Consider the following 26,160-nt stretch of genomic DNA (forward strand, 5'->3'; position numbering starts at 1 on the left):
CACTGACCTACCAGCTCACCAGACCCATCCAGACATGCCATCTTCACCAGGGGGGCATTGCTTAGGCTCAGGCCGCAAGCCCTGCTGCATAATCAATACATCTATCCAAGGGAAGGATTTTTTGCTTAACTCTTTGTGGTAGGACATGAGCAAATGGCTATAAAACCAAATCAGCAAATGCTGTAGGCTCTGAAATGACCCAACGCTTGCTCCAGCCCATTTTATCACATGCTACCTGTAGGTCACTTACCCTGTTAGAGCCTCAGGTCTCACCTGGAACTTTGGAAAGATCCACACACCCATGAGGTTCTCATAGCAACTTGGTGAGATGACATATAGATGGGTGCCTAACCCCGGGCCTAGCACAGGGAGAGCTCTGCAAAAATTTGCCCCTTTCTTGTTTGAAAACTGATGGCATTCTCTTCGATGACCACCCCTTCCAGTTCTAATAGCCAGGAGACCATATTGTCTCAATTCTGAACAACACCAGAATTTCTGGGTTACAATGTCACACTCTCAAGCTATTGGGCACTATTTCTCAGACACTCTTCATGAGACTTCCTTCTTGTGGTGTCACATGATGGTTCCCAGTGGCCTCATCCAGAAAATAGCCCCAAACATATGTACAGCAGAAAAGGATTCAAATCAGTGCTTATTGGATGGAAGAAAGCAGTCATCACTTTTTCTTCCCATAATCTCCACCTTTCCACACAAACATGTTAAAGAAATGGTTTCTAACCCCTAACTTAACATATCGCCCTGTCATCCACTTCTTTGGGCAAATGCTATCTCACAGGCTGTACAGAAAGGGTGAGGTCTTGACCAGGGGCAACTGAGTCCCTGTGACAACTGTCCTTTCTCTAATTCCCAGAATGCTATTGATATCCTGGGCTTCAGTTCAGAGGAGAAAGTCGGGATCTACAAGCTCACAGGGGCCGTCATGCACTACGGGAATATGAAGTTCAAGCAGAAGCAGCGGGAGGAGCAGGCCGAGCCAGATGGCACCGAAGGTAATCACATCAATGCAGGAACTGGCATCTGACTCAGCACCTGTGCTTATCTATGGATAAGCATGAGATATGCTCTGGGTTCATCCCCAGAGCTGCTCTTCGAAAGTCGCACAAACTGAATGTGGGGTGTCCAAAGCTCATTGATTGTACTTGAGCTGGAGAAGTCCAAGAATCGTAGAGTGGTGGACCCTTGAAAAACAAAAGACATCATTCTCATGAATGAATAATCACTGTTCACACCACTACCTCTCACCATCACGGTTTACCTGTTATCTTAAGAGTAGACATTTACCTGTTCTGTGGACTTCAATTTCTCTCTGTACATCCTTAAAACTCAGAATGCTGCCCTAAGCACCTGCGCCAGGTGAGGAGGTTTCCTCCTCCTGTTGCCTTCAATTCCACTCTGACATCTGTTGAACTTGACCCTGAACCAAGGACTGGTGTACCAGTCTCCCCTCCTCCCCACCTCAGGACTCTCACCGGGGTGATCTCCCCACCCCCTCAGCCTGGTCCTGGAAACAGAGCAGAGGAAAGTAGGAGGGGCTACCAGCAGTAGGACCAACCCACCATATGCCCTGCTCATTAGGCCTCATTTCTCACACTATGTCTTATAAGCTCTGTAAGTAAAAAGCTGGTTCATCTCCAATAGTTCTACCTATTTTAACATCCCCCATGATGTGTGAAACAGTGTGTCTTGAGCCCCAGATGATAGGCAGGAACAATAGCCTTGAAAGAAAGGCCAGGAAAATACACGTGACTCTATCACTGCCCACAATGGCTCACCTAATTAGGCTAAGGTTGCCCAGGATGACCTCTTTTTATTAATTCCAAGTCAATTGTTAGTGACATCATCATAGGAATAATAGCCCATCAACATTCACTGGTTCAACTCCACCCCCCACTCTCCCAGCCCCCACACCCCCACTCTGCTCTGCAAGTGGAGGGGATTATGCAGGGAATGTACCAGGGGGTATCAATCCTTGGGGCCATGTGGGAATCAGGCCTGTGGCAGTGTGCCAGACAAGCGGCAACAGAGAAACTCAGTGTTCAGAGCAAGAAGCACTTCTGATTGGGATAATCAGGGAAGTTTTCCTGGAGGAAGAGGGTACTGGCTTGAACTTTGAAGGATGGATAGGATTCTGAAAGGTGAAGAGGGAGGAGAGAAGGCAGTCTGGGCAGAGGAAATAAGATGATGAAGGGGGCAGGGGAAGGAATGTGATGAGACTGAACCCCAGAGTGGTCCACTTTGGCTACAGAAGAGGATGTGTGCTGTAGATCTGTAAGAGATGGGAATTGAAAAGTGATTATCTTGGTATCTGTTGGAGAAGGCCTTGAGTGCTGGGATAAATAGTTTATAATGTACACGGTAGGCACCAGAAACCATGAACTCTTCACATAGCAGGGGAAGTTCGTGTGAATTAATCTGTGATCAGTCAGGTTCACCAAGAGTGTGGGTCCTTGAAAAGAAAGTGTACCAGCCTCCTCAGCGAGGGTGGATCATATGATAAGTATCATGGCCCAGGACCCCTTCCAGCCCTGGAAGCCCCGTGTTCAGTGTGTAGGAGCAGAAAGATCCTGCAAATGGGAAAGTGGGGGCCAGAATCTGTCTCTGAGGTCCTCTGATGGTGACCAATCCAAGTGAATATTTGCTGAATGCTCACCACACACCAGGCCCATTTCACGACAACCCAACCAGTGGGGTACGGCCACAACCCCTCCACCCCAGTTTTCAAGTGAGAAAAATGAGTAATAAGTAGGCAAGACCAAAATCTGAATGTCAGACCATCTGAGTCTAGAGTCCAGGCTCTCTGCCGCTATACTATTCCAAACAATGGAGATGTCAGCTATTTTGAAGGTGAAGTGAACAGGATTTAGTGCCTATCTGACCACAGGCATGTCAGGCATGAGGAGGAAGGATGTAATCACCCCAAGCTTTCAAGTTTAAGTGACAAGAAGAATACCACCCACCTACAGTGCAAAGTGAGAGAAGGGGATAGTTTAAGCCAAGAGGAAGGCACTTATTTGACTTTTTATTAAGCACTTGACAAATACAGTCCTGGATTTTCATTATCTCATTCCCCAGCCATCTCTAGGATAATGGTCCCAACCAAGGAAGGGCTGTCCCTAGAGAAGTAAGATTTCTTTATCCTCTGGATGAGCTCAATGCAGACAACCAAGTACATCCCAAAGTCAACTCAACTTCCAACAAACTGTATGAAATTGCCAATTCTCAACTGCTTTTGACCCTCTCCTAACATCTGAAGACTGGGTCAGGTTTTGTAGTCCATTCTCAGCTATGAGCATGGCATCTTGCATAAATTTCGGAAGCTGCTTAACATGTATTGTTAACTATCCAAATGGTGCTTCCTTTACTCATAATAGTATTTTGTTGAATTATCAGAGTCCAATGTCACTGTGTCACTGTATCCTCTTAAAAAATGAAATTTAGGGGGACCTGGGTGGTTCAGTCAGGTGTGCATCACTTGATTTCAGCTCAGGTCATGATCTCAGGGTCGTGAAACTGAGCTGCACATTGGGCTCCATGCTGAGCATGGAGTCTGCTTAGGATTCTCTCTCTCCCTCTCCCTCCATCTGTCTCCCCTGCTCTCTTTCTTGAAAAAGAAAAGGAAGGAAGGAAGGAAGGAAGGAAGGAAGAAATTTAAATATCAGTAGGTGAAGATCAACCTTCAATTCAAAATTGCATCTAGAAGGCAAACTGGCAGTTCTGGAAAACCTGCATCCCTGGATTATGAGATGGAAGCTTCCTTGGACAATTCCAGTCCTGATGCACAGAGGCCAATATAAAAACACCAGAAAAAGGGAGCTTGGGAGGGTCAATTGGTTAAGCATCTGCCTTTGGCCCAGGTCATGATTCCAAAGTGTTGCGATCAAGTCCCATGCTGGGCTCCCTGCTGAGCGGGGAGTCTGCTTCTTCCTTCCCCTCTCCCTCTGTGTGCTCACTCTCTTTCTCTCAAATAAATTAATAAATAAAATCTTTTTAAAAACATTTTTTAAAATACATATAAGGATTATAGGAAATATTTCTAGGAGGTCCTAGAGCCAGAATGGCCCCATCAGCCACTGCCATCCTTGTGTGACACCATTTCTCTCTTCTTTCAGTGGCTGACAAAGCTGGATACCTGATGGGTCTAAACTCTGCAGAAATGCTGAAAGGCCTGTGTTGTCCGAGGGTGAAGGTTGGGAACGAGTATGTCACCAAAGGGCAGAACGTCCAGCAGGTAAATGGAGACACTCTGAGTTCAGCCAACTCGGTTATTCTGCTCTTTTAACCACCATCTCAAGGTTCTTTCAGTTGCAGATGTCAGAAATACATATGCAACTGGCTTCAGCATTAAGGGAAATTTCATTCTTACACCCTAGGGGTAGCTCAAGGAATGCAAATCGAGAAGTGGCTTGTAGCCAGGAACTGAAAGACCCCTCAGGAGTGGGGCAGGCCTTGGGCAGGTCCTCCCCTGGGGTTCCATGGACAGTCATTGTTCTCCTTCTCTTCTATATTCTCACTGGGTGGACAAACTCTCTGCATCCCTCCTGCCCACGGCCACCCCATAGCTCCCAAGTTCACATCTCCATAGTTGAGCTTCCCACAAGACTGAGACAAGTGTCTTCGGCCCCAATTCCAAACTGAGAGAGCAATACTCCGTGTAATCCAACTTGGATCAGAAGTCCACCTCTGGTTCAGTTATGTGCGGCCAGGGTCTAGAGTCATGTATTATAACCATGGTTGTTAGAAGACTACCTTTGTAAATGAGATAGTTCTCAGAGGAAGGGCAACACCCTAAGCCAGCAAATGTTTTAAGAAATATTTAATATTAGGTTGGACTATATGAAGTTGCCAATCTCCAACTGCTCTTGACCTTGAAGATGTCATTGGCCTCATGCTTCAACTTAATACAACTATAAAAGCACTAATTTGAGGGCTGGGTGGGTGACCTTTCTTCAAGGTGACCAATTCAGTGGGTGCCCTGGCCAAGGCTGTCTACGAGAAGATGTTCCTGTGGATGGTCACCCGCATCAACCAGCAGCTGGACACCAAGCAGCCCAGGCAATACTTCATCGGGGTCCTGGACATTGCTGGCTTTGAGATCTTTGATGTGAGTTGTTTGAATAAATGGCCCTTTAAGTTGTTTGAATAAATGGTATTCTACTTTGTGTCTGCTTTGCTGAATCCCCACTGGATTTTCCAAACTCACTCAAACTCTTTGCTATTTGCAACACCTAGTTCAACAGCCTGGAGCAGCTGTGCATCAACTTCACCAATGAGAAGCTGCAACAGTTCTTCAACCACCACATGTTCGTGCTGGAGCAGGAGGAGTACAAGAAGGAGGGCATCGAGTGGGAGTTCATCGACTTCGGGATGGACCTGGCTGCTTGCATCGAGCTCATCGAGAAGGTAGAGAAATAGAGGCTGCTCCCCAAGGTCAGCTCCTCCTTGGTTGGGACCATCATCTCTCTGCTCTCACTCTACCCTGATAATAGAATGGTGATCCCAACCCTACTCTTCCAGCCTTCAGATAGCTGAGTCCCCTTACAGAGAAAAGTGTTTGGAAAGCATGCATAATGCAGACACCTAAAGAGGTACATGGGTGGTTAAGATCCAAGGGCTCAGTTCTTCTCAAGGATGGGAATGGGAGCTCAGGAGGAACTATGGCATTGCAGAGCTTTTTGACTTATTCGAAGACCCAAGGAAGATAGACCAGTGGAGTTCTTGGAATAATGTTACTATAAAAATAACAGGGGACATTAATAAGAAAAAAAAGAAAGAAAAAAGAAAAGGAATTCCCACAATGTTTTGATCACTGGTCCTGTTGGAATGAGTTTATCTTCCTAAGGTGGCTACTAAAAAATCCAGACATTATTGTTTCAAAATGACTCATATTATTTTATGTCTTTGTATGTAATTTCCCCTTTTTTGGAAGTGGGATAAGCCTATTGCTAAAAGTGAGCTACCTTTATATACATACAGTTTCTTTCCACATTCATTTGTTCAACAAGCATTAATTAAGCACCTACTCCATGCCTAGCACTGTATGCTGCAGTGCTCCTGGTGACAGAGCCATAGCACCAAAGAAGTTGTGTTTGGCTCCTGCAGACAACAGAGTCCTTGAAACACACTATTAAATACTGAGTCATGGCCTGTCCTTCCCTACTTTCAGCCCATGGGCATCTTCTCTATCCTGGAAGAGGAGTGCATGTTCCCCAAGGCCACAGACACCTCCTTCAAGAACAAGCTCTATGACCAGCACCTGGGCAAGTCCAACAACTTCCAGAAGCCCAAGCCTGCCAAGGGCAAGGCCGAGGCACACTTCTCACTGGTCCACTATGCGGGCACCGTGGACTACAACATTGCTGGCTGGCTTGACAAGAACAAGGACCCCCTGAATGAGACCGTGGTCGGGCTGTACCAGAAGTCCTCGCTGAAGCTGCTGTCATTCCTTTTTTCCAACTATGCTGGTGCAGAAGCAGGTGAAATTCTTTCTCTCCTCCCCACTGCCCTGTGCCCCATGTGGAAAGCTCTGTGTAATTACTTATAACCCAGAGCTGCTCCTGAAGAACCAGGATTCAAGTGCGAGTTTCAGACTAAGCTGGATGTATTGGTCTGTCACCGATAATCAATTTTCTCTCTCCTATTCTTTCTCTGCCTTAAGAGATTGAGCTCTAATAGAGGTAAACAGGGCCTCTCAGGGGACAAAAGAGCTGATACCACATTTTTTAAATACCTTTTTAAAATTGAGGTGGGGTGGCTGGCTGGCTCAGTCGGAGGCACATATGACTCTAGGTTCAGGGGTCATGAGTTCGAGCTTCATATTGGGTGTAGAGATTACTTAAAGAAAAGCTTCAAAAACTGAGGTATAATTACATGCCACACAATTTACTCTTTAGAAAATTCAGGGGTCTTGACTATATTTACAGCGTGGGCAACCATCGCCCCTATTGAATTCAAGAAGGCTTTTATCAGCTCTGTCACCCCTTCCCCTGGTCCTGGCAACTACAAATCTCCTTTCCACTTCTATGACTTTGCCTGTTCTGGTCATTTCATGTAAATGGAATCATATGCTGTATGGGCTTTGGTGTCTGGCTTCTCTCATGTAGCAGAATGTTTCTGGGATTTGTCTGTGTTGGGACATGTATCAGTACTTGACTTCTTTTTATAGATGGGTGATATTCTAGTGCATGCATAGCACACATTTGTCTCTCCACTCACGAACTGATGAACATTTGGCTACTGTGGATCATGCTGCTAGGAACATTTGTATACAAGTTTATCTGGGCATATGTTGTCAGTTCTCTTCGATGTATACCTAGGAGTAGAATTGCTGAGTCATATGGTAACTGTTTATTTAACTTCTTGGGGAAGCTCCAGACTGTTTTCCAAAATGGTGGCAGAAGCCAGTATCACTTGCGAAGTTTACTCATATTTTAAAAATAATTGCCAAAATAGGGTTCGTAAAATTATGGACTATCTTAAATACATCAAATTTTAAAGTTAATGTTCTTAATGTGAAAATACAGGCAATATAATCATTCATTCTATAATTAGATCATTTTTAAAGACTTTATTTATGCATGAGAGACACAGAGATAAAAGCAGAGACATAGGCAGAGGGAAAAGGAGGATCCGTGCAGGGAACCCTGGGATCACAACCTGAGCTGAAGGCCAACGCTCAATCGCTGAGCCACCCAGGTGCCCCTAACTAGATCATTTTATTTTTAGTTTTTTTTTAAGATTTATTTTTATTTATTTATTTATGATAAACATAGAGAGAGAGACAGGCAGAGACACAGGAGGAGGGAGAAGCAGGCTCCATTCTGGGAGCCTGATGTGGGACTCGATCCCGGGACTCCAGGATCGCGCCCTGGGCCAAAGGCAGGCGCCAAACAGCTGAGCCACCCAGAGATCCCCTAATTAGATCATTTTAAAAGCAAACAAGTAGGGGCGCCTAGCTCGTGCAGTCAGTTAAGTATTCAACTCTTGGTTTCAGCTCAGGTCATGATCTTGGGATCCTGGGATCAAGACCCACATTGAACTCCACACTCAGAAGAGAGTCTGCTTGAGATTCTCTCTCCCTCTCCCTCTAACTCTCCCTTTGCTCTCTCTCTCTCAAATAAATAAATAAATCTTAAACAAACAAGAAACAAAAACCCTTCAGCTCTGTCAAAAGAAACCCAAAAGTCCCATTTCAGGGTTTGTAGGATGTGGCCACCACTAAGAAAAAGCACTGTGCACTGTTGGTGGGAATGTAAATTGGTGTAGCCACTATGGAAGACAGTATTGGAAGGTCCTCAAAAAATTAAAAATAAGGTTACCATATGATCCAGCAATCTCACTTTTGGGAATATATCTGAAATGAACAAAACCACTATCCTAAAGAAATATCGACAACCCATGTTCATTGCAGCATTATTTACAATAGCCAACACATACAAACAACCTAAGTGTCTATCAACAGATGAATGGATAAAGAAAATATGGTGTAAGGGTGCCTGGGTGGCTCAGTCAGTTAAGCATGTGCCTTTGGCTCAGGTGATGATCCTGGGGTCCTGGAATCAAGCCCTGCATCAGGTTCCCTGCTCTGTGGGGAGTCTGCTTCTCCCTCTCCCTCTGCCCCTCCAACCCCTACTCATGCTCTCGCTTGCTCTCTCTCTCTCAAATGAATAAATACGATCTTTTTTTAAAAAAAATATGGTGTACTATTCAGCCATAAAAAAAGAGAAAATCTTGGATTTGGGACAGCACGGATAGACCTTGAGAACATTATGCTAAGGGAAATAAGTCCGAGAAAGACAAATCCTATACAATCTCACATATAGGTGGAATCTGAGAAAACCGAACTCACAGAAACAGATCAGACTTTGTGGTCACCAGAGGTGAGAGTGAGGGGTGGAGGAACTGGATGAAGGTGTCAAAGGTACTAACTTCCAATTATAAGATAAATAAGTTCTGTGATGTAACATACTGTGCCTACCGGGCAGGGACTATAGTTAACAATACTCTGTTGCATATTTAAAAGTTGCTAAGAGAGTAGATCTTAAAAGTTCTCATCACAAGAAAAATTGTAACTGAGTATGGGCACAGATGGCACCTAAACTTAATGCAACTATTTCAAAATATATAAGTGTATCTGTTATATGAGTACACCTGCAAGTTAGACAATGTTCTATGTCAGTTATATGTCAATGAAACTGGGGGCTTTTGGGGGAGTGGGCACCACTGTGTCCTCAGGGCTGCATCTGACACATCCTCTGTGTCTGTCTCCAGGTGATTCCGGGGGAAGCAAGAAAGGTGGGAAGAAGAAAGGCTCCTCTTTCCAGACCGTGTCGGCTGTGTTCAGGGTTTGTGTTTTGGCAGCTTCCCCGTTTGGCTGATTTTCTGCCCAGTGAAATGGCATTTGCTGATAAGGTATAAACATGCTTGTTCCGATTTGTGTCCCAGGAAAATTTAAACAAATTGATGACCAATTTAAGGAGCACTCACCCTCACTTTGTGCGATGTCTGATTCCTAATGAGACCAAGACTCCTGGTGAGTAAGAATCCATCAGAACAGGACTCCCTGAAATGTGTGCAAACTTCTGCGTGTGTGCGTGCATCCATGTGCACGTATGTGTGTGTGTTTCCCTGAGAAGAGGGGTATGGTGTTTATCACCTCTCAACATCCTATGAGGTAAGAAGGCCAGATTGAGCAAATAAAAATACCAGATGCCCTGTTAAGTTTGATTTTGAAACTGTAAGTAGTACGACCCACGCAATATTTGGGATACGCTTACCCTAAAAAATGATTTACTGTATCTGAAATTCAAATTCACCTTGGCATCCTGTATTTTCTCTGGCTCCCCTACTCTGAAGTCATACAGAAAAGAGTAAAGTAGGTAGAGAGGCACATCAGAGCTGGGACTCTCCTAAGGTTCCCCGAAGGCTCCTTTCCCCCAAAGAGCACCTTTCCCCCAAAGAGACAGGTGTTCCACTGTCAAAACAGCAGCAATTCCACCGTTTCCGGAGCCTCTATGGTATGCAGTTACTCTATCATCTCTCCTGCTTACAACAGCTAGGTAAGCAGAGTTCTCTCCACTTTACAGATGGGAAAACTGAGAATTGTAGATCTAGAGCCCTCTGCAGTGTAGTAGGACCCTTAACCCTCACTCAGTCCCCGATTCACAAATATTCTTAGAGGGTAGATGTGTCTCAGTGTCATCTGTCACAAAGAGAAAAAGACATGGTCACATAGATCAGTGGTTCCGAGGCAGCTCATTTACAGCCGGGTTATCTATCCCAAATATAAGTGTCCTGCCTCTGCAATGTGACAGGTGAACAGAGGGTTTCAAAGACCTGAGGGAAAAAACAACAAAACAAAACAAAACAAAAAACCCTAAAAAAAAAACCCGAGCTCCACCTGCCTCTGCCCATGGGACCCCCTAGCTGTGTACTTTAGCTTTCTGGGCTATAAAATGAGGATTAAAGTGGCATTTTATGCATGCATTCACTTAGTTAGCTATTCATTTATTTATCTAATGAGCGCTTATAAACTTTGTAAATATTAATTCACTCAACTTGCCTTACGGGGTTGCTGTGAGGATTGCATGAGTGAGTACACGTCAAGCATTTCAAGCAGGGCCAAGCACGTTGTGAATACTCAGTCTATCTGGCTGCCAATTATAACAACTATTAGTATTATAATTACAAGAAGAAGAATTGTGATAATAATGTTACGGATGATAATAACCATGAGGGAAATGATAACATTGTGGGGGAAATAATTGTATTACTACATTAATGATGATTGTATTGTTTATTATATAGTACAGTATAATTATATTATTAGTTCTTATTCTGATTATAATAACCATCATTATAATAATTATCATATTATTGTTATAGTAATATAATGATTATCAATATAATAATTCTCGTTACCATTATTATTATTACCAAAAACCAGACATTTTAATTCTCCCAACAACCATGTCTACTATGTGTAGTGGACTCCATCTTCCGTGAAAGCCTATGTCAAAGGCAAAAGCCAACTGGTGCACTGTTTGGACTCGCCTTGTCAGGGCAGGCTACATCCCTCCCAGTGCACCCAGCACGGCCCATTACTACTCCAGTGTCAGAACAGAGCTGTATCTCTGGTTATGCATCAAACAAAATTGTTGGCTTTCATGTAGCTGGTTTGTCATCAAGAAGACGATTTGTTTTTGAGCAACGTGTCTGCACAAATCAAATGTGCCATAGCACGACTGGTTCATAAAGCATCTGCCCACAAGCATCAGGGGAATGGGAGACAGATTGCCCCTCACCTGGTGCAACCTATGCAATCCACTGGTTTCTTTTTTCCCTTAGATGGTAAATTGTGACAAAATCTCCATCCCTTCCTCTCTGTTTTGCGTCTCCTTTGTTCTGGCACCCCTCTGTTTACTTCCTCATTTCTGAGAATAGACTAAGACTGATTCAGGAGCATGAGCGAGGCTTTGGAAAGGACCTAGTGGGGCGTCTTCATTTTCTAGAAGAGGGGATTGAGACTGCAGAGATGGAAATGCCTGCCCCAGGGTGTCCAGAACTGGGGCAGGAATCATGTCATGGTCCTTGATCAAACCTCGAACGGCTTTTCCCACCCTGGGGAGCACACTCGGTGCATGGTGTCCTCTCTCGTGTGGGGAGTGAGGGGAAAGCTTGGGGGAGGACTGGGCAAACAGGCTGAGCTGGTTTGGCTTGGCTAGTTTGGATCATTTCAGTAGGCCACAGGGTGCAGATGCTGCCTTGGTTGTCTGGTGCCCGGCCTGGAAGTCTGGAAGCCTGATAAGGCAGTGGTCGGGGGATGCAGGGTTTGGGTTGGTTAGTGTGCAGGGGTGTGAGATGCGTGCTCCCAGGGGAGCAGTTTGCCATCCTAGGAACTGGCTCTCAGGGGAGGGCAGTCTCTCTCTCAGGCCCGGCAAGGCCCTAGGATGCCAAAGCATCACACGATACACACCGGGAGAAACATGATTCACACAACTGCCCACAAGGCTGAGATGGCAGGAGAAAGGAATTTGTTGGAGATGATAAGGGGTAGCAAGAAAATTCTTTAGCAGCAGTAATGTGGTAAAGACAGAAGGGGACTTTTTAGAAGTTTTGCACATGGGGGCAGAGGGCAAAGAGGATTCTTTTTACACGCTTTTCCAGACACTGTCTCCACCTGGGTTGGGAAAGATATGGAGAGACCCCTGAGAGAAGTCAACTCAATTTTGAGCTGCACCAACAGCAGGGGCCCTGAGGAAGGAGGGAGTCCAGTCTCAGCTCCGCAGGAAATGGGGGCACAGAAAGTCCAAGGGCATACAGCTAGAAAGCAGCACAGCTGGCATATAAGCCCCTCAAAATCCTCATCCGAGAAATATACTGGGAGTTGGACTGGGTGACCCCTCAGGTTCGCTCCCACAAGAGGTCCTCTGAGTGTCTAATGTGTTTCTCCTCGGTCTTAACCACTGCTTTCTCGAGAGAATCACCAGCCAGTGGAACCTCCTGGAAAGATGGAAATATTCCACATCTGTGCTGTCCCATACGGCAACCACTGGGTACAGGACATGCAGCTAGTGCAGCTAAGAAAAACTTCTCATTTTAATGAATTTTAAATTTAAATAACCACAGGTGGTCAGAAACTATTGTATCAGATGGCACAGCTCCAGCAGAACAATGATAATTGCATAAATGAATAGTCATCTCTCCTCCCAGCCACCAAGGAAAGCTGTGAGCCTCCTAGAAGTTTCCAGAATGCTCATCAGAGACAGTTTGAGTGCCCTCTCTCCCCAACAACCTAGGCAAAAGTCATTATGCAGCCATACTACTTTTCCTAACCACTCACACAGCCCCAGAACAGAATTTTCTCAGTCCTCATTTGATTTGTGCCTGACCCAAGAGGATCCCTGGTGAGGGCTTGTCCCTATGGGTTCTCTTCTATCTCCCAGAGTTGATGCTCCTCCTTCCTTCTCAGAGCTCATGCTCAGCAGTTAGCAGATGATCATCCTACATTCAATTCCCTGCACCCTCTGGCACAGGCGTCCTTCTCTCTGTTCCTCTGCTCCCACTAAAGGCATAGCCCACAGTTGCTACATCACTGACCTTGAGTAAAGAAGGGCATCTCAAGGTATCTAACGGGAAGTCCAAGAGGTATCCGTATTCATTCTCTCCTCCTTTGGAGCCTAGCTACAGACTCAAGGGCCATGAACAGGGTAAAGACCAATATTTTGGCTTTTAGCCCAGAGCAGTGGGGTGCTCGAGTGTCCCCCAGGAAGCTGGGATTATTTCCACTGTGAGGACTGTAGACGGGCTCCAGGCATTCCCAACCTCTCCATTGTGGAGCTGGCACTAACTCTTTCCACGCAAGTCTGGGTATATTAGCGTGTGTTCTGGTGCCCATCAAAGACACTGAAAAAGCCACTGACATATCCCCCGGGGACATTCTCTCCCCAGGTGTGATGGACCACTACTTGGTCATGCACCAACTGCGCTGTAACGGCGTCCTGGAGGGCATCCGGATTTGCAGGAAAGGATTCCCCAGCCGAATCCTCTATGCTGACTTCAAACAGCGGTAGGTCACCTGGCTTTGCATCTCTCTCCTTTTTTTTTTTTAAAAGATTTTATTTATTTATTTGAGAGAGAGTGAGAGAAAGAGCACAAGTAGTTGGGAGGGGCAGAGGGAGGGAGAAGGAAGCTCCCTGATGAGCAGGGAGCCCAATGTGGGGCTGGATCCCAGGACCCTAGGATTGTGAGGTCAGTTGAAGGCAGATGCTCAACCAACTGAGCCACCCCAGGGCCCTCCATCTCTCTCATATTGAGAGCGCCTTGTGCATCTCCCAGAGGTGCTCCATGCACTGGGTGTTTGGTGAGCTCACAGCCTCCCAGGGTTTCTGTGAGCCTTGTTTTTTGCTGGAGGGAGGATCTACACCCAAAGTGAGTGCTAGGCCAGGATCAGAGCCTCCACCTTCAAGCTTAATTGTTCCCCCAGACCAGAGTTTCTCCACTTCTGCACTATCAACGTTTACGGCTAGATAATCCTTTATTGTGGGGGTTGTCACGTGTGTTGTAGGATTTGAGCAGCATCCCTGGTCTCTACCTACCGTGTTGGGAGCAAACCCCACCCCACCCAAGCTGTGACAATCAAAAATATTTCCAGCCCTTGCCAGATGTCCCCTGGGCAGGAGGGGGAGGAAGGGGACGTGGGGGTTAAGTTGTCCCCAGTTGAGTTCCGCTGCTCCAGACCAGCTCTCTCCTCCCAGCTGCCATCTGAACCCACAATTCCAGGCCTTGTCTGGAGTAGAGGAAAGGAAAGGACCCTGGAGACCCTTGCAGACCACAGATCTGCAAGTCACAGATGATTTCAACATTCCTCTACATCAGATAAGAACTCTTCCCTCTGGGGGCACCTGGGTGGCTCAGGTCATGATCTCAGGGTCCTGGAATCAAGCATCACATTGGGCTCCCTGCTTATATAGGAGGAGTCTGCTTCTCCCTCTGCCTCTGTTCTCTGTCTCTCAAATAAATAAATAAAATATTTAAAAAAAGAACTATTCCCTGTGAAAGCAAAATTCCGGCTGTGTAGCCCCTCAGCCAGACATGCTGTACAATCTGCCATTTCCTCCTAAGGCTGAAGCAGGAAAAGGTTCTTGAAGGCCTGGCCTTAGGTAGAGGGACAGGACTTGTCTCTGGTATGGGGCCCTTCTCAGGAGATTGAATCCCTTCAAGAAATTTTGTCCCTCAACTGAAACCACTCCCCACCTAGCACTGCCAAACAGACAAAGTGGGGGCCCTAAGTAGATGCTAGGCCTGATCCAGCTTCCACAGCCAGACTAGATTGAGGGTAAGTTGTCTCGGCTTCCTGCGTGCTCGGCCAACTGCTGGCAGACTCTTGTTACCTAAACTGAGGTGGCTCTCCAGAGTCTGTGTCCACGCTGGGGAAGGCCTATAATGCCTGAGTCACTGCAGAATGGGCTGGGCCCTGGCAGGGCTGAAGACCCCTGGGTCACAGAGGAGCAGGGTGCAGCAGGGTGCAGCGCTCAGGAAATTGTGAGGAGAGAACACCCTCCCAGCTTCATGCAGCCAGAGGCCCTCTGTCCCTGAGACTTCTCTCACCCAGCTGCCAGCAGGTGGCCCACCCACCGCTCTCCCCCTCCCCAACCCAGGTACCGGATCCTCAACGCCAGTGCCATCCCCGAAGGGCAGTTTATTGACAGCAAAAATGCTTCTGAGAAGCTTCTGAGCTCCATCGACGTGGACCGGGAGCAGTATAGGTTTGGTCACACTAAGGTGAGAATACCTTAAGCTGGGACACCCTACCCCCACTCCACCCCATGTAACCCACACCCCTGGGGCTGCTTGTCCTCTGGTGGGAGGAAAGGTCTTTCCCTGTCCAGCCAACCTGATGACCCCATTGCATAGGAGCCCAAGCAGAAGGAACCAGGGTCTAGGTATGGAGAATCCTGTTTCCATGTTGGTTTCTAAGTGTCTAGAGGCTTCTCCACCCACCCTCCCACCACTACCCTCAGCAATGGAAGAAAGCAGTAAAAAGTTCTAGTGTCCTAAGAGAGCAGAGCAAAGGCATCTCGTGTGGGACTTAAGAGCCAAGGAAAGAGGAGAATACAGCAGACTCCGGGAACCCAGGGGTGATAAGGCTAGTCCTGACCTCGTGGGGTTACAGGTAGGGCAAGGGAAACAAAGGCTCCCAGAGGGCAAGAAACCTGCTCTTGAGGTCACAGGGACAGAGACAGGCAAAGGCCAGCTTCAGATCCTGGCCTGTCTCCAAGGCTCTCCTTCCTGGAAAGGGCTGGCCGGGGCCTGTGGAACCCCCAAGGGTGCCCTGCTTCCTCGGAACATGGGCCAAGGAGGGCCGTGGGTGAGTGGGCCTGCAGGTAGGACCAGTCTTCCCAGAGGGGCAGACAGAGGGGAGGACAGGGAGGCAGACTGTGAATTTCTCCTAACCTGGGCACAGCTGAGCTTTGAGGGTACTTTCTGGACTCCTCTTTGCCACCTCCTGTGTGTGAGCTCTGGCCCAATCCGTCCATGAGGATTGGCAGGCCCTGGGACGTCCTATGGGAAGGGCCAGAGGAGAAGCCACCGTGGGGTGCAAGGACTGCCAGCCCCAAGCCAGGGCTCCGAGGGCGGCGGGCTGGGTCGGGCACACACAGGCTCCCAGGGTGCGGGAGGGGTGCCTGGCTGGCACACCGGCTGAGAACAAAGCAGGGCTCGTCTCTTCTGTGATGCAGGTGTTTTTCAAAGCTGGGCTTCTCGGACTCTTGGAGGAGATGAGGGACGAGAAGCTGGTGACCTTGATGACACGCACTCAGGCCATCTGCCGGGGGTACCTGATGCGGGTGGAGTTTAAGAAGATGATGGAGAGGAGGTGATTCGGACCCTCGGCCCACCTTATCCTGCCCTCCCCACTTCACAGCTGTTTTGGTCTTAAAGCATCAATGTTTTCTTTCATTCACTGGACCAACACCTGCCAAGGGGCCATTCTATGCTAGGGACCCTGCATGATGCTGGGGATACAGAAAGGAACCCTGCCAGGGTGCCTGGGGGGACTTAGTGGGTCAAGCCTCTGCCTTCAGCTCAGGTTGTGATCTCAGGTCTTGGGATCGAACCCTGCATTGGGCTATTTGCTCAGCAGGAGAGTCTGCTTCTCCCTCTGCCTCTCTCTCTCTGTGCTCTCTCTCTCTCTCTCTCAAATAAATAAATACAGTCTTGAGAAAGAAAGAAAAAAAAACCTGCCTTCCAGGAGCTCAGGGATGGGCTGGGAGCCGACCCCTACTTGGCTGACTGTAACACGCATGACAAGTACAAAGTCAGAGTCACATTTGGGGCGATGTGGCATAGTGACAACAAGCCCTCAATTGGGCTGGGAGTTTGTGGGGGTACTGCAGGGGTCAGCAAGAGGAGAGAACTCTCTGAAGGAAGCTTTGCGCAGCCTGGAGGTCACCGTGGGGCAAGTAGAGGGAGAGGCACCCAACGCAGGCTCCCCTGCACCCTGTTAATGAGGCTAGACCCGAGCGTCTGGCTGGGAAGCCACAGAAGGCACGTACAGGGACTAGTGAGAGGATCAGGTTTGCAGAAGGTGACAAGGATCTGAACTAAGGAGGAGTCCACCCATGAGGGAGCAGGGGATGCATTCAGAGGACACTGAAGAGTCTTACTCCTTGGGTAATTCAGCAACAGTACTAGGGATTTCAGGAGGGGGAAACCTTGAGGGGAGGCCCATTCTCGCCTATTTCCTGATGCCCTATATGGCTCTAACACTGGTGTCACCACATGGGCCACCACTGTGCACCTTGCAGGCATCTAGCTGGGTGAAGAGAATGGAAGCCAGCATGGAAATGGGGGAGAGACGAGCCCTTAGCAGGCGCCAGCTTATGGGAAAGAGAAGCAATTTTTCAGGCACACGTGAGCTGTGGGGGATACAGCGTGAGATACGGCAGGTGGCACTGGGACAGGCACCAGTCGAAATCAGGGAAGTAGGCCATTCTAGGAGGGCAAGAGTCGGGGAGACGGTCCCGGGTGTACACCCGCGGGTAGGCAGGAAGAGGAGCCCACGTGCCGAGTACCATGAAGCCGTGAGCACGGAATCAAAGGCAATGGGGTCTTTCAAAATGGTGAGAGTCAGCGGTTGAGATCTGGGAGGCGGGCGCCTGGGTCTTCGGCTCAGGTCATGATCTCAGGGTCCTGGACCCAGTCCTGCCCCGGGCTCCCTGCTCCGCGGGGCCTCTGCTTCTCCCTCTCCCTCTGCCCCTCCCACCCGCTTGTGCTCTCTCTTCTCTCTCTCTCTCTCTCTCTCTCTCTCAAATAAATAAATAAAATCTTTAGACTCAGGGGACTAGGGATGAAGATGCTCATGGCGTCGGGAATCAGGACCTCAGGCATCGCGTCCCCAGGGAAGGGTAAAGGGCATGGGCCCCCCACCCCCGGGGTGGGCAGGGGTGGACAGCGTCCTTGCCATGGTCATTAACCCAGCCCACCGCAATGCAATGTCCAGGGAGTCCATCTTCTGCATCCAGTACAACATCCGCTCCTTCATGAACGTCAAGCACTGGCCCTGGATGAACCTGTTCTTCAAGATCAAGCCGCTCCTCAAGAGCGCGGAGGCTGAGAGAGAGATGGCCACCATGAAGGAAGACTTCGAGAGGGCCAAGGAAGAGCTGGCCAGATCTGAGGCTCGCCGCAAGGAGCTGGAGGAGAAGATGGTGTCCCTGCTGCAGGAAAAGAACGACCTCCAGCTGCAGGTGCAGTCTGTAAGTACCGCCCCGCCTCCCGGGTCAGTTAGAAGCAGTAGCAAGGCCCAGGCCCCTGCAGGTGCGTCTATTCGAGGGGCCGTGGTGCCACCTAGTGGGCCTACGGAGTACTGCAGCTCCCCTGCGGGGTCCCAGGACGGAGGCGGCGGGGCTTGGCCGCTGCCGAGCTGCAGGGTGAGCTCCTCTGCACAGTGGATTCTGCTCACCCTCATTTCCGTCCGTCTTCCACAGCGGCGTTAGGCCTACTTTGCTGTGGACATGAGGGCGATGTGTCTGTCCTCGTAATTAAAGCCTGTCAGGGATGCACCAGGTCTTAAGAAAAACAAAAATTCCCGGTAAGTCACTACAACAATTCAAATTAGGAGTGATCGTATATACGTGAGTTTGGGTAATATGATTATACTAAAAATGCCTTGAAGATAGGCCCTTTTTAAATCAGGAAGATAGGGACCCCTGGGTGGCTCCGCGGGTCAGCGCCTGCCTTCAGCCCAGGGTATGTTCCCGGGGTCCTGGGATCGAGTCCCACATTGGTCTCTCTGCAGGGAGACTGCTTCTCGCTCTGCCTGTGTCTCTGCCTCCCTCTGCGTCTCTCATGAATGAAGAAATACAATCTTTAAAAAAAATAAAATGAATCAAGGAGGTGGGGGAAATGAACACTCTGGCAGGGCAATTTTATCGATTCACGAATGAATTGCCCTTTTTAAATAAACCTCCAAATGCCTCGCATACAAAGCATTTTCTCCTCCCCTTCTTATTCTCCCAATCAGTACAGCGTGGTCATTGGGAGCACTTTCCCAAGCTGAGTGGGAGAGAAGACAAATTTTAGAACCAGGTAGCTGGATTTATATCCCAGATCCTCCATTGGATAGCTGTGTGGCCTCGGGCAAGTTTCGTAGCCTCTCTGTGCCTTGTTCTTCTCATCTGTAAAATGGGCACAGTAATAGGACGCACATCATAGGGTTGTCGGGAGGATCGGGTGAGCCCATGCTTCTGAAATACCTGGCACATGGTACATGCTCAATTAACACCGACGCTTATTCTTACCCATAATCTTGAAATGTGGGCCCAGTTTTTACAGCACTCTTACACAACACGGTATAGCCCAATTATTAGCTGATCTTGACCTGTCCAAGAGACTCATTACAGAGCCCTCTGGGACATATCTCTACATATTCACTTTATTCCTATTTTGAACTTCCTGCTCTGGGGCTCGAGGAGGCAGGGCTCACGGGCATAGACTGCACTTTTTTATTGGAACTTAAAAGGTAGTAATGTTTTGAAAATACCAGGTAGCTTGTGGTAACGAGTAGATGAGTCATTTTTCAAGTGGTAGTGAAAGGAAGAGTGAAATGGCCGGCCGGGCGATTTGGGGCAAATTGGCAGAAGCCCCGTGAACTGTATGGAGTCCTGTGCTTGAGTTATTTCAGGCGAATTTCTATTAAGTCGATGTCCTTGGTGGTTAAAAAAAGGTATAGCAATGAGATACAAATGATGTGCGTGTGTGTGTGCATTTATGTATGTGTGTACGTGCACATGTGTGCACATGCGTGGGTGCATGTCTCTACACATGAGTGTGTACACAGACATGCACCCGTGCATGCAAGTGTGTGTGCATATCCATGGGTGCACACGTATGTGTACATGTGTGAGGGTGCATGTGTGCATGTGAGCATTGTGTGAGTATGTGTGTGCGTGCATATATATGGGTACACATGTATGTGTACATGCACGAGGGTGCAGGTGTGCAAGTGTGTGCGCATGCATGGGTGCATATGCTCATGTGTTCACATGAGTGTGTGTACACGCATGAGTGCATGTGTGCGAATGTGTGCACATGTGTACATGCATGAGTGTGCATGAGCGTGTGTGTACACCTGTGGTGCGCATGTGTGCACGAGTGTGTGTGAATATCCATGGTTGCATATGTTCATGTGTGCACATGTGTGTACGTGCGTGAGTGTGCATATGTGCATGTGTACATGTGTGTTCAACTGTGTATGTATGTGTGTATGCATGGGTGCATATGTGAATGTGTGCGCACACCTGAGTGTGCATATGTGCACGTGAGAGCGTGTGCGTGCCTGTGACCCGTTCCTTGCCGTAGGTCCAGGTAGTGGGCTCTTGGAGGGCAGAGCACTTCCCCTCGCAGGGTTTGCTGTAGTCTGACCGGAACACGACGATCTGGTTCTTGCAGGAAACGGAAAACCTGATCGATGCGGAGGAGCGCTGCGAGGGCCTCATCAAAAGCAAGATCCAACTGGAAGCCAAAGTCAAGGAGCTGAACGAGAGGCTGGAAGAGGAAGAAGAGGTGAATTCTGACCTAGTGGCGAAGAAGAGGAGCCTGGAAGATAAATGCTCGTCTCTCAAAAGGGACATCGATGATCTGGAGTTGACGCTGGCAAAAGTGGAAAAGGAGAAGCACGCCACTGAGAACAAGGTGGGCAGTGCCAGGAGTCCTCACAGCTTCTGGAATGGTCCTCACTGCCTCCCAGTGGGGAGCAGACGTTGCCCGGAGTCAGAGGTGGGAGCAAGCGGACAGGTGGTGAGGTCCCACCAAGTTCTGTCCTCTGCCTTGTTGTCTACACTGAAGGCTCTTGTCAACCCTCCTCCTGCCTGGCTGGGTGTACCCCAGACTTCCAGCCCCAGCCCCTCCTGCATGAAGCAAGAGAGCCTGGAGAAGGGTGGCATCTTACTCATCCTTGTTTGCATTTGGCCCAGGAAGAGCAAACCAAAACACCTCCAGGGGGCGGGTGGACAAGGAGGGAAAGAGGTAGGTGGCCAAGGGGGCAGACAGCTGGATGACACCAGGCACTGGCAGGGACCCTCGTGCATTATAGGCAAAGTGCAGAGTATCTGGAAATACCTGGTCAAATTGAGAATCCTCACCTTTTACAGAAATTCGTGAAAAATCACAGCACTTAATTCAAGTAATAATGATTACTAATGAGGTAGAGTAAGGGAGGGGGTTGACCTGGGGTGAGACGACCCAGGGTTAGTGTTGGATGGACACTCTCGAGTTGGGTAAGGGACAACGGAGAGGTGTCAAGACTGCGGCAAACGGGTGAGCACCTGCCCTGTCCAAGGCGGCACGCCCGACCCAACGGCTGCCAGGTGGGAATGTGAATCCAGCATCCCCAGAGCTTCTAATTTTCCATCTGGGTTTTATGTGAAATTTCACTTCTTTTTTCAATATTGATAACTTATTGAGAAGTTGCAAACTGGGACGCCTGGGGAGCTCAGTGGTTGAGCGTCTGCCTTCCAGCTCAGGTCATGATCCTGGAGTCCCGGGATCAAGTCCTGAATCAGGTTCCCCCCAGGGAGCCTGCTTCTCCCTCTGCCTGTGTCTCTGCCCCTCTCTGTGTCTCTCATGAATAAATAAGTAAAATCTTTAAAAAAGAAAGAGAGAGTAAACTACTGTATGAACTAGAAAATACACGTCCGCTGCCAGATTCAACTGATGGGTCAGGAGGTTAACAACCTCCGATCTGGGAAGAGTGTCATACGTAGGTCGCGGTTCAACTTAGGCCTTGAAGCTTCATGTTTGGTGCCCCTCTCCCGCGTCCTGGCGGCCCAGGCTCCCATTCTGGATATTCTTGCAGAGGCACTTGGTATCTTTCCTTACTCTTCCTGCCTTAGTCTGAACCGCAATAGCCCAACCTGGAAAACACATTCCCATGGGTACATGGTGATACATAGAGATCAATGGGTGGCCCTTCAAAAGCATCCTACTTGCATTTATCAGCACCCTCCCTTATAAGACATAAAACCCTCTCTGGAGGAATGTTCCTAACGGGAGGATCCGAGGCTCCTGGGCAGGCCAGAGAGGAAATTAAGACCCGAGGGGCTGCCAGTTTCCGAATGACACAGCCAACACAGTGAACACCTGCCACGGAGCTAGAGAAGCAGAAGCCAAAAAAGAAAGAAAAAGGAGAAGAAAAGCATGGGGTGGGGTGGGGGACACACACCAAAAAACCCAATAGCTGTGGATTGAATTGTTTAAGCACTCCATATTGTGTGGATATTCTCACAGGTCAAGAACCTTTCTGAAGAAATGACAGCGCTCGAGGAAAACATTTCCAAACTGACCAAAGAGAAGAAGTCTTTGCAGGAAGCCCATCAGCAAGCACTGGATGATCTTCAGGTGGAAGAAGATAAAGTCAACGGTCTAATCAAAATAAATGTCAAGCTGGAGCAGCAAACGGATGACGTAAGGAAATTTTACTACTGGGTTCTAACGGCTGTTACTCTGCAGAGGCAGGGGTTAGGGCTTAGGAAGGGGGAGTCTCACTTCTGATTCGGAGTCAGACTCGCTGAGTCCGGACCTTGGCCTGTTCTACATGAGTCTGGAATGCTGAGCCAGCCACTTAAAGTGAAGTGGGGGTACGACCAGCTCCGCCTTGCAGGGTTTCCACCGAAAGCTCAGCTTCGGGGGCGCCTGGGGGCCTCGGTCGGTGAAGCCTTCGGCTCAGGTCATGATCCCAGGCTCTTGGGATCGAGTCCCAGCTGGACTCCCTGCTCAGTGGGGAGTCTGCTGCTCCTTCTCCCTGCCCCTGCTCTCTCGATCTCTCCCAAATAAATAAATAAAATCTTAAAGAAAGAAAGAAAGAAAGAAAGAAAGAAAGAAAGAAAGAAAGAAAGCTAATTCAGCACGTAGAGCTATCACCATCATCATCATCATCGTTTTTAGCATCCACTTGCAGGTCCTTGGGTTCCAAAAGCTCTGATCCTGTTCTAACATTATTAAAAATGAGTCCTGTTTGTGGCCATGACAATTTTCATTTTTCCCCATCGTGTTTCACTTTTGTTCTTCTTCTTTTGTTTGTTTAGTTTCAGAGGTAGAATGCAGGGATTCATCAGTTGCGTATATGTTCTAGGTTGCAAGAGCCAGGCCTGACGTTTTCAGGCTTACTCACAATGTGGCTGGAACTTGTCCAGATTGCATGTTCCCCGGAGCAGGCGTGCTTCACCCCTACAGCCCTGGTCCTCACACACATATGTGTATATACACACATGGGGACACACACACACACACACACACACACAAATTTGCCCTAATCTCCCTACGGATGCATGGTGTTGGTTGAGGAGGAGTGACCCTCATGGGCCTGGCTGTAGCAGAGCCCATCCACGGAAGCTCCCCCTTGCTCCCATCTGGGCACGAGCATGCATCTATGGGCACCATGTTCCTAGGGAACGTGGCCTAGGACAGGCCAAGTGGGAATCAGTGGAAAGAGGCACCAGAAGGCCTCTGAGAGATCCAGCCCCTTGAGGTAGCCTTTGCTGGAGGAGGAAGAGTGGAGAGGCAGGGGAGACTTGCTCCCTCCTGGGGCCAGAGACCAGCAGGCACACTCCCAGGAGCCCAAAGTAGGCTGCCAGTTCATGTGCATCCTCACTGGCTTGAGGGGTCAGCCCCAATCTTTCTGCCTGTGTCTCCCCAGCTCGAGGGCTCCTTGGAGCAGGAGAAGAAACTGCGGGCAGATCTGGAGAGAATAAAGAAGAAGTTGGAAGGGGACTTGAAACTGTCCCAGGAATCCATCATGGATCTGGAAAATGACAAGCAGCAAGTGGAGGAGAAATTGAAGAAGTAAAGATTTCGTGTTTGACTTCTGTGTCTGAGCCCAAGTGCCAACTTATCCCTTTAAATGGCTGGGATTTTATGTTATTTTAAACATATGCATCTATTTTCAGGAAGGAGTTTGAAATCAGTCAATTGCAAACCAAAATTGACGATGAACAAGTGCACAGTTTACAATTACAAAAGAAGATCAAAGAACTGCAGGTAGAAGTGCCAAAACCTTCTGGAACACTGAAAACCCTCTGGAGGGGCCCCTCCTGCCCTTTTGCCTTTGTTCCTTTTGTTGCCTATTTTCCCTGTGCCCTTGGAGCTGGAGAGGATGTCCTGTCCTTTTTATTTTTTCTGAAATTAACACTTTGATTTTGTCAGTAGCACACACATAGATTTCCTTGAGAATATCACAGTGTTACCAATAAGGCTAAATAAGGATATTGATAAGGACACTTTGATCACCACCCATAATCCCCCTTCTCAGAAGTCATTCCCACTTTCAGGTGGATTCGTATTCTTCTGGATCTTTTGCTACAGGTTTATGTACGCATTTAAAACCCAAAGAGGGACACCTGGCAGGCTCCATTGGTAGAGTATGCAACTCTCAATCTCAGGGTTCTGAGTTCAAGCCCCACACTGGGGTGTAGAGATTACTTAAAAATGAAACTTAAAAAAAAAAGACCCAAGGAGACTATATATGGAAGATATATATAGAGAGATATATGTGTATATATATATGATACACATATACATATGGATATGTACATATATATTAAAATATAAAGGAACAAGAACATAAATATATGCAAGCATATATTATCTATCTTTGCATGTATATTTATGCATGTAAATATATTCATTAAATAGATGTAGATTTTATATTTTATATGCTTTATATTTTTTAGTTTAAATATGGTAATACAGAGATTATGGTTCTGCAACTTGCTCCTTTCATGTAGCAATGCATCCTGCAGAGCTGGCCGTGGTACACACGGGTCAAGTCTAACTGCTCATGAAGTTCTGGAGCGTGGCTCCATCATGGTGAATTTGGCCGTTCCCCTACTGATAGACATTGGGCCGGTCTCCAAGTTTATTCCTCACTACGTGAATGTTATGTAGTCTTTCCTTTGTGATGCCCACCCCCAGCCCCTCACCACCCTGCCCCTCCCAAAGTGGGCTGCTCCCTCTTCCCAACATTCCTGATGCAGTGACCCTTTCAGGCCCGCATCGAGGAGCTGGAGGAGGAAATCGAGGCAGAGCGCGCCTCCAGGGCCAAAGCAGAGAAGCAGCGCTCTGACCTTTCCAGGGAACTGGAGGAGATTAGCGAGCGCCTGGAAGAAGCCAGTGGGGTCACGTCTGCCCAGGTGGAGATGAACAAGAAGCGGGAGGCTGAGTTCCAGAAACTTCGCAGGGACCTAGAGGAGGCCACCCTGCAGCACGAAGCCACCACGGCTGCTCTTCGGAAGAAGCACGCGGACAGCGTGGCCGAGCTCGGGGAGCAGATAGACAACCTGCAGAGGGTCAAACAGAAGCTGGAGAAGGAGAAGAGCGAGCTGAAGATGGAGATCGATGACCTTGCCAGTAACATTGAGACTGTCTCCAAGTCAAAGGTACCTGACCCCCTGCTCTTAGCAAACGTTGAGGTGGCCACATACACCACCCCAGGGAGCAGGAGCAATCTGATCCCCCCAAACTCACTGCCCATTCAAAACTGAAAAGCCCTCTTGCCTTCTGCCTGACCACAACCCCCCAAATCCATTCCTGTCATTCAACCTTGACACAATGACCCACTATGACTCAAGGTCTCATCATCCTTCCAAAGTTTCAGAAAGTTTTCAGAATCTTCCAATCCATTGGTCATTTTCTAGAACTAAACCTGTGGATGGATTGCACCAAACGGCTTTCTACGTGCCACCTCCTTAGAGGCATAACCAGCATGAGGCATAACCAGCATGAAGTTATGTGTGAGAACAGGGGTAGATACAAGTTTTGTGCCACTTGAAGCATGTGAAATTCAGGAGGGGAGGGTCTCTTTAAGAAAACATATGCAAAATTATAAATACAAAGTTAGGCATGAAAGCAAATATTCATTTAGAGTAGAAAAAGAAGTTACAAATTACTGGCACCCTGGAGACTCAGATCTCTGTCTTCTGAGACCTCTTTAGGCCATTTGTCAGTGATGCCTCCCTACAAATATATTCTGCTTGCATCTAGCTTCCCTTCCCCACCTGGAAACTTCTATACCACCTGCATGATCTAGGGCCCATGCACGTGAAGGTCGTTAAGTTCAAACCTCACCAGCTTCCTGCTAAACCCACC

The 26,160-nt window shown here is 48.2% G+C and overlaps 1 protein-coding gene across 1 annotated transcript in view; it reads left to right on the forward strand.

Moving 5' to 3' along the window:
• Window positions 1-1,914: 1,914 nt before the first annotated feature.
• The window catches only part of LOC144310933 (myosin-13), a 39,557-nt gene continuing 15,311 nt past the window's right edge, over window positions 1,915-26,160 (forward strand). Inside the window, exons 1-16 of the mRNA XM_077892639.1 lie at window positions 1,915-2,156; window positions 4,131-4,249; window positions 4,973-5,122; window positions 5,251-5,421; window positions 6,185-6,494; window positions 9,289-9,362; window positions 9,463-9,550; window positions 13,468-13,585; window positions 15,177-15,300; window positions 16,257-16,393; window positions 18,020-18,275; window positions 20,470-20,712; window positions 22,306-22,482; window positions 23,714-23,859; window positions 23,964-24,054; window positions 25,062-25,451. Of these exons, the coding sequence (XP_077748765.1) occupies window positions 2,138-2,156; window positions 4,131-4,249; window positions 4,973-5,122; window positions 5,251-5,421; window positions 6,185-6,494; window positions 9,289-9,362; window positions 9,463-9,550; window positions 13,468-13,585; window positions 15,177-15,300; window positions 16,257-16,393; window positions 18,020-18,275; window positions 20,470-20,712; window positions 22,306-22,482; window positions 23,714-23,859; window positions 23,964-24,054; window positions 25,062-25,451 (2,613 nt within the window). The 5' untranslated portion in view covers window positions 1,915-2,137. The remainder of the gene's footprint in view (window positions 2,157-4,130; window positions 4,250-4,972; window positions 5,123-5,250; window positions 5,422-6,184; window positions 6,495-9,288; window positions 9,363-9,462; window positions 9,551-13,467; window positions 13,586-15,176; window positions 15,301-16,256; window positions 16,394-18,019; window positions 18,276-20,469; window positions 20,713-22,305; window positions 22,483-23,713; window positions 23,860-23,963; window positions 24,055-25,061; window positions 25,452-26,160) is intronic.

The sequence above is a fragment of the Canis aureus genome, chromosome 3, assembly GCF_053574225.1.
Source record: "Canis aureus isolate CA01 chromosome 3, VMU_Caureus_v.1.0, whole genome shotgun sequence".
Classification (NCBI taxonomy): Eukaryota; Metazoa; Chordata; class Mammalia; order Carnivora; family Canidae; genus Canis; species Canis aureus.